This window comes from Cryptomeria japonica, chromosome 7 (genome assembly GCF_030272615.1).
Source record: "Cryptomeria japonica chromosome 7, Sugi_1.0, whole genome shotgun sequence".
Taxonomy (NCBI): Eukaryota; Viridiplantae; Streptophyta; class Pinopsida; order Cupressales; family Cupressaceae; genus Cryptomeria; species Cryptomeria japonica.
Genome location: NC_081411.1, coordinates 201,791,388 through 201,803,572, shown reverse-complemented (window position 1 = coordinate 201,803,572; position 12,185 = coordinate 201,791,388). Strand labels below are relative to the sequence as shown.

Here is a 12,185-nt window from a genome sequence, read left to right as displayed (position 1 = left end):
CTCGCCAAGGTTGTCCCTTCCATGTGTTGGTCGGCCGACTGTGGTTATCAGTACGGATTGCAGAAGTGCCGTCCGCAAGTGTGGCATACTTTCCAGGAGATCCTTCATTTTGACGGGTATCTCGACCTGTAGCAGTTGGTTTATAATATTTGTATTTGCTTCAGAGCGAGAAGTACCTGCAAGCCCGCGTGCGTCCTTGTTCGTCGACATCTCCTTCTCCAGTTCCGCTCGTGCCTCCAATGCCTTTCGTTTTTCTGTACGAGGATCTGGGTAAGTGGCTGCTTTCGTCTTGGATCTTGTTATGGCGAGCACATCCTCCGTTTCTACATTCAACAAATTCACTCCAGATTTTGGACAGTTGCCATCGTCATGGTCCCCCGGACCGCACCACTTGCAAAGTTTTTGTGGCACTTCCTCTGCCGTACAGTCCCTGGCAAAATGCCCCCATTGGTTGCAAGCCCGACATTGTATCATCGGCCGCCCTTTAGCATCGTATTGGATTCGACTTCTATTATTAGTATTATTATTATTGCCTCTTCCTCCTTGCCTGTTGTTTCGATAGCCGCCAGACGATGCGTTGTTGATCGCAGGCTGGGACGTGCCGGCTGACGCAGACGGTTCCGTAAAGAGAACCTGTTGGTTACGGGTCCTCATATTGTACGAACACTCCTTGGTAAGGTGTCCGGCAATTTGACAAATATCACAAAATGCTTTCTTTGGACAAGACCCCTTGGTGTGTCCGTTGCTGCGGCAGTCCGTGCACCATAAATCCCCTTCGTCGGCTTTGCTTGTGCTTCCTTTGGTCGCCTTCATCTCTCTCATCATTCGCTCCATATCTTTCTGGAGAGCCCGTACCTTCGGATTAGACTCGTCATCACTACTACTGCTTTTGTCAGAAGAGGAATCGTCGTCTGACGAGGATTTATTTTTCTTTTTCTTGGACATCTTCTGCTCGCTTTCTAAATCCATTGCCCTATTATAGGCGTCGATATATGAAGAGGGAGGTACGATCTTCATTTTCCGTCTAAGAGACGTCTTCAGACCTTCCACGAACCACCGTTTTTTCAGTCCGTCTGCGGGCTGGTTCTCCATTTTTCCTAGCAGCTCTTTGAGCCGTCGGCTATAGGTTCGAACCGTCTCGTTCTTCCTTTGTTTCGTGCCGTAAATTTCGGCTACGATCTCATTATCGTCTCTTAGGAGACAAAACTCTGCTTGAAATTCCTTCTTCAAGTCAAGCCATGTGCTAATTTTAGCCTTCTCCGTATCGGAGAACCAATCGATGGCCACGCCCCTTAGGGTTGCGGGAAATTGTGTTACCCACTTGTCCTGATCAGTAACACCATTCGCTCCCCAAATTGTTTCACAAGTGCGACAGTGGCGGACAGGGTCTTCCTTCCCGTCCCCATGGAACTTTGGAAGTTTTTGTTTTTGCACCATGCCTTGTCTTTTTACTACTGGTGGCTGCTGTCCTACTCCGGATGGGTTAGATCCTATAAGAGGTGCTTGACCACCGTGCCTCGGTGTCCCTCCGACACTCCTGGCAGCCCCGGTGTCTTCTCCCTCCCTTGCCTCCTCCCCACTTTGTGGAGTTTTCCTAGCCTCTGGTGTGTGTGACAAGTCCCTCAAGTCCCTCAACTGAGTTTTAGTACACTCTATCCTATGGCGGGTTTCCGCAAGTAACTCCTCTCGACTCCTTGGGTGGCCGTCGGCCTCACCATCCCCTTCGGAGCGTTCCTCCTCCCTTCGCTTATACCTCCGTCGCCTTTCCGCTTGCTGTTCAAGGATCAAGGCACGTTGGGCTACTGCACATTCATCTATATACTCTTGCTTATTTTTGCCTTTATTCAATGTATTGGGCATTAATTCCCGTACGACTTTACATATAACAACGACATATAAAAAGTAGAACACTTTTATTCATTCATCCTGTGGGATACAAGTCTATGTCAACAATATGACATAATTATTACAATGAGTGTTCTTTATTCCGCCCCATACGGCTCAAGGTTCAAGTGTCCCGTCGCATGCCATCCTGTTGCGCTTCCCAACGATGGTTGTTTTCTTCATACTGTAGGAGGATCTGTTGGCGTCGTTCTTCGCAAGCAATTTCCTCCAGGCGAGCCTGCTGTGCGAGTGAAGCCTGTGCGAGCAATCGGGGGAGGTGGTTCATCAACTAATTCATTGCAGGGCTAACTTCCAGTGCGGTCCACACGACACTTGTTGGAACTTCCGCCTCCGTGGCCTCTCTTCGGATGTAGGTTTCGATGGCCACTTGAAGCAGGATTGAAAATTCCCTCGTTGTAGTATCTTCTCCGTCGTAGAGCTCTGTTTGTGCGTCGTCTGCCTCAGGGTTACTCTCGCTCGCGGGTAGGCCCATCGTGTCCGTACACCATCCGCTCCTTTTCCCGAGTCTGTCTAGGCAACGACGCCAAATGTTTTGCCAATAAAGTGTAATTCAATGCATTGCAGAAATAATAGACATGACAGAATACAACATGACAGAATATAAAGAAACTCAGATCTTCATTGATTCATAATAATGTCAATACAATGACAATGACCATACTAACCCTGTCTCCATGACCAAGGACTCGCTAATATATAAAGGTGACCGGTTAGTTACCTGGTGTCAACTGTCGACAACCGACGGTTAACTACCGTCATTAACTCTAATTACATTAAATGTCCTATTGCTTAATTACCCGACAACAAAGTTCTCAGCAAAGGAATATTATAAGTGAGTCGATTGCTTATTATTGCTCATTGGTCAAGATAAGATGATTTAAATTTTAAATATTAATATATAATTCCTCAAATTAATTAATTAATTTTATATATAATATATGATGTTAATCTATTATATATAATAAATCGATAATATATAAATTTAAATAATTTTTTTTATAATAATATAGAAGCTTTGATTTTCTCGAGTCTTTCAATAATTTCTTATATATGTGGAGATATTTCTTTTGTTTCCTTTTTTCTATTGGCATTTGTATTGATAGACTACCTACTTCCATGTATTCATTGGATGCTCCTCTTTGAATTCTTCCTTAGAGGGAGATCATCACCAAAGCTACTAGAAGGAATTTCTACAAACACTACTTCTACTTCTAGGTCACTTAGACCTCCCCTCGTGTGCAAGCTTTCTTTATATGCTAAGTATTTTTTGTAGATGGAAGATGGTATAATATGTTGTTGTTGTCTCTAGCATTACTAGTCACATGGCTTGAAATTTTCCCTTGGCTAACTAAGGGCATGATCCCATTAGCTATGGTTTCAGATAGATCATCATATTCCTTGTCCAAATTGGATTTGCCATCTTTGCTCCATCTAAGAGGTAGAGACCAAGGGACATTTCATCTTCAAATGCCTCATTTACTACAAAATCTGGGGGAAATGTTACTGCCTCTATGATCTCTCTACTTTCTGTTGGTATCTAAACCAGTTGTACTTGGCCCTTTATCTTCGGGAGTTTGTCACCCTTCAATATAGATCTTTTCTTGGGATCTCTACGTATTTTAGAGCCCTCAAGTTGATTACCTCCTCCTAGCACGTCCAGGAGATTAACAACTCTAAATGACATTAGAATACCGCTAATTTTCACATGGATGTAGATGGATTGAGAATACAATGTCTCTGACAACTTATACCCTAGCATGTTCTTGCTCAGTATTGTTGTTCTACTTCTTCTCGATAGCATGGTTTGGCTGCTTCTTGACATCATAGATCTATACCTCTTTGGCCATCTCCCAAGACAAATTGGCAAACACATTTCAACCTTTTTCACTATTATGGGAGTTACTTTGGCCTTGAATATTAGGTGTGATCCTAGGGGGCTTACCATGGTCAATCCTCTCAGACTTCGGTTCTTCCCGATGAGCATTATTAGATCAATAATTAGTCCCTTCATTGTGATCCATGATGATACCAATGATTTCACCATTTCTAAGCCAGATAATGATACTCAATGAGACTTAACTCTCTCCAGTCAGATTTTGCATTTTGGGGTTCTTGTTCCCCCTCTTGGCTATTTGTACAAGTTTCTTGACCATTTCTGTTGGTGGTCCCCTGCTATTTTGTATTTCTTTGTTTTTGTTCTTCCCCCTTGTGGGGCCTCTCTATTTTTCTGTTCTTATAACTTCCTATAGTAATCTGCTGTACTCTTGAATCCCATTGACCCACTTTTGGTCATCCGTGGACATTAATATAATTTTTTCTTTCCTCAGAATTGATACTATATGTAATGCTATTCTTTATGCTGGCTTTCTATCTTCTGAACATTCCTAGTTACTGCTGGCTAAGCACCTCTTTAATTAAGCTTTTGCTATCTTTCAAATAGCTTGAGACTGGTTCTGTTTTTGGTACACTCCTTTAAATACAATACTGTTAACATAAAATCTTTGTTTCTTTCATTCCCTTTCAGCGAGCTCAGATAGAGCTATTTATGCTTATCGTATTGTGTTCTTAGTATTATGGGACATTCATGTCCATTGTCAATTATCTTTAACCATCTCAGGCATTTAGTCTCGCTAACTGAGTCTTGAGAATTATCTGGGCAGGTAAATAAGGCTATTTGATTTAACATGAATTCCAGGTATACAGATTTTATTGTTAATGAAGTTGATTGCAATGGAAAAGTAATTCATCTGACAAGTTTAGATGCTCCAGTGGAGGTAAAAATCTACTTGTTTTGTTTTTATGGATAGCAATTTAAGTTTTTTTACTCCATTTCTCATTATTAAGAACAATGGGCACATAATATGGGTGCTTCTTTTATCAGGAAAAAAAGGCAGTTCTAGACAGCTCGACAGTGACAAATGAAGTGGCTAATAAGGAATGTCAGACAAGCAATGTAAACAATTCAGATTACAGTAAACACATTGAAGCTTTTGAGAGTTTAGCTGGTAAAGTAGATGCAGAAAAATTGAAAGATTTGCTAGGTCACATTTCTGCAGGATCTACTGAGAATCTATCTCCTATTGTACTTTCTGCAGATCCTGACAAAGCACATCGAACGGCAAGTAATTCTTACATCTTATCTATGAAAATCGTCATTGACATTGTCAGTTGCCAGTTATTGTAATTGGAGGCATATAGAAATGATATTTCTTGCACATACCAGTTATTGTAATTGGAGGCATATAGAAATGATATTTCTTGCACATACCAATTCTATCTGTGTCCTAAATGTAGTAAATGGTTGTTTGCAGGCACTTCATAATTTCTTCAAGACCAATTTAAATTTTTTAGTGACAGATACTATTGAAGGAACTGATTCTAATTCAAAATGTGTCCGTGTGAGGTACTATCCTAACAAAAAAGGTGCACATGGAAGAGACAGGGATTGTCGACGACAAGGTGACAAAAAACGGAAAAATTGGGGAAGCAAGGAAGATAGAAATCCAAAGCGGGGAAAGTATGATGGAGGTTTATCAGGAGATCTTGACCAGGCTTTTGACAGCAGAGGAGCAGATGAATGGCCTGAGGATAGGGGAAAGTTTTTGCGGTGAAGTTTTATCTTTATAATCTCCTAAAGCAGATTGCTACTCATTTTGTTATTTGATTATTTTCCAGCACAACCTGATCAACTCTTTTTTCTTGTTAGGATAATTGTTTTGCATCTTGAAAGAAGTATTCTGCTTATGTCTATAAATAGGCATTGCTGAGGTCCAAGGATACTGATTTTTACTTATCATCTTTGTATGAGCTTTTGTGTGCGCGTGTGTTCTGTCCCACACAAAATGGAATATTTTGCACACATTGCTCTTAGCTACAGATTGAGGAATCTTAATTCCTCTTGCCTTGTCAATTGTTGTTGATTATCTGCAGGCCTTAGCATGTTTTTTTTCTTTCTGATTGTTTTAATTTATTTGTAATTACAGTGACAGAGAATTTCATTACCCAAAATTATTATGAATTGAAAATATTTAATTAATCACGGGAAGTAATGATACTTCCATGTTGCATAACCAAAAGACGTATAGTGCCATGATTACTTGCTTTTGAATATAAATAGAAACAAAATGGACAGCTATAATCAATAGCCCATGCAAATGGATTTATTTATTTATTAATATGGATAATAATATAAGGGTTCTATTCAAGGGCCCCAGCCTAACAAGACATAGAGATACAAACACATAAAAAACTGCATCATCGACCCAAGAACAGGTGAAGCCGTTACTATTAGAATATTTAATTATATTTTAGTCACCTATATTTAGTTCCTTGTTTAATGGTCATTTAGCTTTTTCTTTTTAGTTAATTAGCTTTTAAGCTTAATTTAGCTTTTAGCTCTTTAATCTTTTACTTTAACGTTATGTTCTAATTATAGAACATCATCTTTTAACCTCTATATATACGTGTGTATATCGTTCAATGTAATCATCCGATTATTGAATCATTCATTCAATTTATTTTTTATGGTATCAGAGCGGGTGGATGGGATTCTTTAAAGTTTGGCGAATTTTTATTAAAAAATTCATGGCCTTTTTTCTGGAATATTTTCCAGATTTTTTTTAATTGTTTTTTTATAAAAAAACGATTTTGCTTTTTTGAAGGCTTTTTGAGGGTTTCGAGTTCGTGGGCGAATTCCTGTGCTGGGCAGCAGTTCATGTTTTTTTTAGGGTTCTAGAGATTTTCGGCCTTGCAACCTGGAGTTTTTTTTGCAGATTGAAAATTTTCCTAGGGTTTCTGCAATTTTCGACTAGGGTTTTGACCCTTCAGTTCAAGTCGAAATTTTATTTTGGTTGCAGATTCTTGGTGGGTTTTTTTGAGACCTCAACTGGGTCGTCATATTTTTCTGGGTGCATCGTTTTTCGTGCCTCAATTTTTGAGCCGTCGGATCTGTATTTTGATATTAGATTCTTGGTGGGTTTTTCGAAAGCTTTTTTGGGTTGATCTCAGATTTTTTTGGTTGCCTTGTTTTCCGTGCCTCGAATTTTGTGCTAGCGAATTGCTTTGGAATTTTAAAACAGTCAACGATTTCTGCTAATTTTGTGGGCGCTGTTTATGCCGTACACCCGACCTAGGGTTTCTACCCTTTTTTTTTTTGCATTTTTTTGGAAAAAAAATCGTCAATATTTTTCTTTTTTTTTTAACAAAAAAATCAGAGGTATTTTTTTATTTTCTGCAAGTTATTATTTTTTTCTGATTATTTTCAGGAAAAATTTCAGGGTTTTAAATTTGCAGAAAAATTTTAATTTTTGGGTTTCTTCCAAACCTCGAAATTCGCGCCTTAGAATTCATGCCAGAATGCTCCTCCAGGGTTTCAGATTTTTTGTGCCGCTGCTTCTATTTTGATTTTTAATATGAATCTTCCGTCTCATTCTTTGTGCCTTCACTAGGTTGACCACGTTCAACCTCAGTTTCTGTGATGGCATCTTTAACCAACATTATGTTGGAACACAGACATAAATTCAACAACTGCCACAACACTTGGAAATAGTGCATGTTCACGATATCTAAATATCGTTACCTTTATCAGATTGATATAGGCCAGACATAGTCTTACAAGTACCAGGGTTTTCACGATTTTTTCCTGAAAAATTGTTTGTCAGTTTTCTGATTTTTTCCACAAAAAATCATGGGGGGGTTTTCACAATTTTTTCCTCAAAAATTGTTCGCAGGGTTTATAATTTTCCCTTAAAAATTATCTCATCTGTAATCCGCAATATTCGTGTAAGATTTTAGTTATTTGGGTTTTACTGTTTGTTTTCCACAAAACGATGATTTGTAACCTTAGATTTCTTGGTTTTTCGATTTTCTCCTCAAAATCGTAAATTCTTTTTTCGAGGGTTCCTATTTTGCGAAGTTCTTTGGTTTTGATTGATTTTTCTCCTCAAAATCGTGCTTTGTTGCAGTCAGTTTGGGTCGCACCTGCCAGGGCGAACATCTACAACCGTGGTAGCTTGCAGTCAGTTTTGGAGTTGGTACTCTTCAGCAAAAGGGTTTGCCGATTTTTCTTCAAAATCATGGTTTCAGGTTTCAGTTTGGTTACCCAACGTCAGGTTGGATGGATTCTGGTATTCTTGGTCATTAACACTTTTCAAATCCAGGGAGGGTCTCCACCGCAACAGAGTGTTCTTTTCATTTGTGATCAAAAGACCTGCAGTGTCTTCTATAGGGTAGTTAGTAGATAGAATGACCATTAAGGGAGGGTATTAGAATATTTAATTATATTTTAGTCACCTATATTTAGTTTCTTGTTTAATGGTCATTTAGCTTTTTAGTTAATTAGCTTTTAAGCTTTATTTAGCATTTAGCTTTTTCTTTTTAGTTAATTAGCTTTTAAGCTTAATTTAGCTTTTAGCTCTTTAATCTTTTACTTCAACGTTATGTTCTAATTATAGAACATTATCTTGTAACCTCTATATATACGTGTGTATATCGTTCAATGTAATCATCCGATTATTGAATCATTCATTCAATTTATTTTTCAGTTACAAGTAATGCAATCCAGCTAAGCATCTATATTGCCCATAGACAGGCTGATACTAAAACCATAGCACTATATTTAAAACTTTATAGAAAACTTCAATAGTCAGGAGACATATAGTGTACAAAAGCCAACCAATAACCAGAGATGTTATTGGAGTTTAGACACTTCTCAATGCACCATACCTACACGTTTTGGTGAAGACTTCCGCCTTTCAAATCTCCTGCTGTATAGTCCATTCCCAGCCACATTTCCTAGTTCTACTGGAAGTATCTGCAGACCTGCAGCATTCTACAGTACTTGAAGTTTGATGCCTTTCAGCACCTCTCCATGCCATTAAGCATGAATGATTTGTTAACCTTTAGAACAGTCAATAGTATGGCTGCTGACCACTTCTAAAAATCCCTTATGATGTGAAACAATCATGTTTTTCATCACCAAAATGGTGTCATTGCAGAAAGCATGAGGGTGCAAACATTTTCCATTAATATGAAAACACTAGAATTCATCAACTATATATCAATACCCTCTGAGCCAGTAAATATTTTCTAAAGCTGCACCACTGTAGGGTAGGGCTGTTTCAAGTCCTCAAATTCCTTCTCATTGGATAGCTATGAAGCTTTCCCTTGCCTATGCATCTACCACAAAATCTTCACAAAATCATTCAATTTTTGTTGAATGTCTTCCATAATGGCTCCACAAGACCTTAGACTACTATTATCAAACAGCCCATCAGACACTAAAATTGCCTTCACCACTCTGAGTAAACCCCTAGAAGAGTAGCTGTGTAATGTCCTCTAGTGGGACCTGTTGATGTGTTTTTTACGCACATGCAAACACAGAATAAAATACCTAAGAGTATCTTATCCTCTCTTGAACAAAATCTCTCGGATGCTGAAGATTAGCTTAAGGATCATTCGAGAAGACTCCAAGGTTCATGAATGTATGGTCACTACGTGTTGATAAGCTCATTGGTTTGATGTGATTATGCTGGAATCACAAAGGGGACTTACATTTGAATGCTTGAATGCTTGATTCGCTAGAACTTAGATCATTAGATGTTCAATATGGTGATGCTTTTTGATCCTAAACTAACTTGAATTGAAAAAAAAAGGCAAAAGGAAAGGGTTGAGAGAGTCTATTCTAAGACCTAGAATGTAAGAAGATAGATGAATGACTAGGTGGAATCCTATTGAGCGAGGTCTCCCATCAAACTGAACAATTTGACACAAGCTTAGTGCAATCTTCTAAGGATATTTAAAGATATTCAAATCATTACCATCGAACATTAATCACCATTCAAGTTAATGCATAAACAATGGACATATAATGATTCGAAGCTAAGCTCATATCATTCCAGTTGACCACACAAGGCGCACTTACAAGTAGCAAGAGGCTGGTGGAATGGATTAGGCGGATTCCACATGAGTACATTTAACAAATTCCTCTACTCGATTTAATTACATGAAAGCAAATCGAGAAGTAAAGACCATGCGAGTTGTCGAAACAACAAATCAAATTCACCATAACTTCAATGAAATCAATTGTTCTCTACAACAAGGTTTGACAACAATCTTTGCCTTCTCCTAATCTAACTTCTATTCTAATCGCTATTCTATTCACTATTCTACTCACTATTACCTATTAACCAACTATTAACCTTTACAAATGAAGAGTTTGAGCTTTATATAGAGAGATCATTTTCAATGAACGACCATGATTGATTCTCCATCAATGGCCAAGATTTTACAATGAAACCCTAATTAGGGTTTGTCACAACAAACTCAATTTGGCCAATGAAATGATTACAACACTTTGGTATGACCAATAGATAACGAGGGTAGGTGCCTCGGAGTTTGTGCCATCACTGGTGAGTCAGGTTCATTGAATCAAGACGAGCTGAGGTGACCTTTCTGACTGGAGGAATAGTGACTGGGATGCGACCTCCAACTTGCACTTTGTGGACTTGATTTGATTCATCATCATGAAGGGATGTTGAGAGATATCTCTTGATACTCAACATTATCCAGTTGCTCAATGTGATGATGATGATGAGAAGCAAACTTTGATTAACTCTTCTGAAACTATTTGCTTCAAGAATACCTTGATTATGGAAGTGCAAGGTATAAATCTTAGTTTCGAAGTATTGATGAGCTTCTGATGTCACCATTGTCTCTCTCCTTTGGAATTTCAAACTCCTCTTGTGACTCTCTTCATGTCGTGAAGGTTACTTGTGTGATCTCCTTATTTCTTTCTTTATTTCCTGCAAAACAAACAAGCGAGTATAATTAAAGCATATAAAGAGAATTCGCCCTCATAAAGGGACAATTGAAGTTGCTCTTTGCTCGTGAAGAGGATCTCTTGAAGTCTACTCTTAAGCCCCTGCTCATGAAATTCGCCTTGCTTCTCATAAAGTGATCTTTGAATTCTCATCTTTCATCCTTTCAACTTAAAATGATTCTTTCCAATCATCAAATCTCTTTCAATGTAGTGGTTTTGTAGTCAATTTTGCCAATTCACCCTCAATTAGGAACACATGAAGTAGAATTCACTCCGTAACTTTTACACTTGAATTTCACCCTTGAAGCTCGAAACATGAAGTTCGCTCCCCTCTGTCCATTCATGAAGTTCACTTTTATATGTTAGAAGGTAAAGTTTGCTCTCCTCCTTGAATTCATGAAGTTTGCTCATGTTGTTGAGTTTGTGATATTTGCTCATTCATGCTAATTCATGAAGTTGACATTTGTTCATGTAGGTTTGAACATGAAGTGAAGATTCGCTTATGCATTTTTGAAGATGAAGATTGTTCTAGGTGGCTTCTAAGTCATGAAGTTCATCTTTGTAGAAATTCGCTTCAAATCCTCAACTCCTGAAGTTTGCTCCAAACCTTGGATTCATGAAGTTTACCTTCGTAGGGAATTCACTCCATTTTCTCAAATCATGAAATTCGCCTTCAACCTCTAATTCATGAAGTGCATTTTGTATAAAGTTTGCTCCATTTTATTGATTCATGAAGTTCATTTGAATGGAATTCGCTCCCAATCATCAACTCATGAAGTAGACTTGTATGAACTTCGCTCCAAATGTCCCAAACATGAAATTCGCTCCAAGATGGCAACTCATGAAGTTGCAAAAATCCGCTCCAAAGTGGCAACTCATGAAGTTGCAAAAATCCGCTCCAAAGTGGCAACTCATGAAGTTGCAAAATCCGCTCTAAGGTGGGTGCACGTGAAGTCTTATCTCAGTCACCTTGCTTTGCTAAGCTTGCTTGTCATGAAATCCACTCCAAAACTCTCCAACTTGAAGTTTGCTCCAATACTTCAACTCATGAAGTTGTCTCAAATGTGAAATTCGCTCCAAACCCTTCAAACTTGAAGTTCACTCCAATACTTCAAACTCATGAAGTTGCTTCAAATGTGAAATTCGCTCCAAGCCCTTCCAACTTGAAGTTGGCTCCATCACTCCAACTCATGAAGTTGCTTCAAACATGAAATCCACTCCAAAAGTCTCAAACTTGAAGTTCGCTCCATCACTCCAACTCATGAAGTTGTTTCAAACATGAAATCCGCTCCAAACTGTAAGATCATGAAGTAGGGATTTCGCTTGGGTTGCTCAATTCATGAATTATGTTTTCTTTGCTCCACTTGCTAAACTCATGAAGTATAAATTTCGCTCCAACTTGTGAAATCATGAAGTAGGAATTTCGCTCTTGTTGCTCAACTCATGAAGTAAGGATTTCACT

General features: G+C 38.5%; 1 protein-coding gene across 4 annotated transcripts in view; it reads left to right on the top strand.

The window, feature by feature from the left end:
• Nucleotides 1-12,185, top strand: part of LOC131078257 (multisubstrate pseudouridine synthase 7) — a 158,061-nt gene that overhangs the window by 15,924 nt on the left and 129,952 nt on the right. For all 4 annotated transcript variants that reach the window (XM_058015920.2, XM_058015921.2, XM_058015923.2 and 1 more), the window contains exons 3-5: nucleotides 4,601-4,679; nucleotides 4,787-5,023; nucleotides 5,217-5,512. In XM_058015920.2, coding sequence (XP_057871903.2) covers nucleotides 4,601-4,679; nucleotides 4,787-5,023; nucleotides 5,217-5,512 — 612 coding nt within the window. The remainder of the gene's footprint in view (nucleotides 1-4,600; nucleotides 4,680-4,786; nucleotides 5,024-5,216; nucleotides 5,513-12,185) is intronic.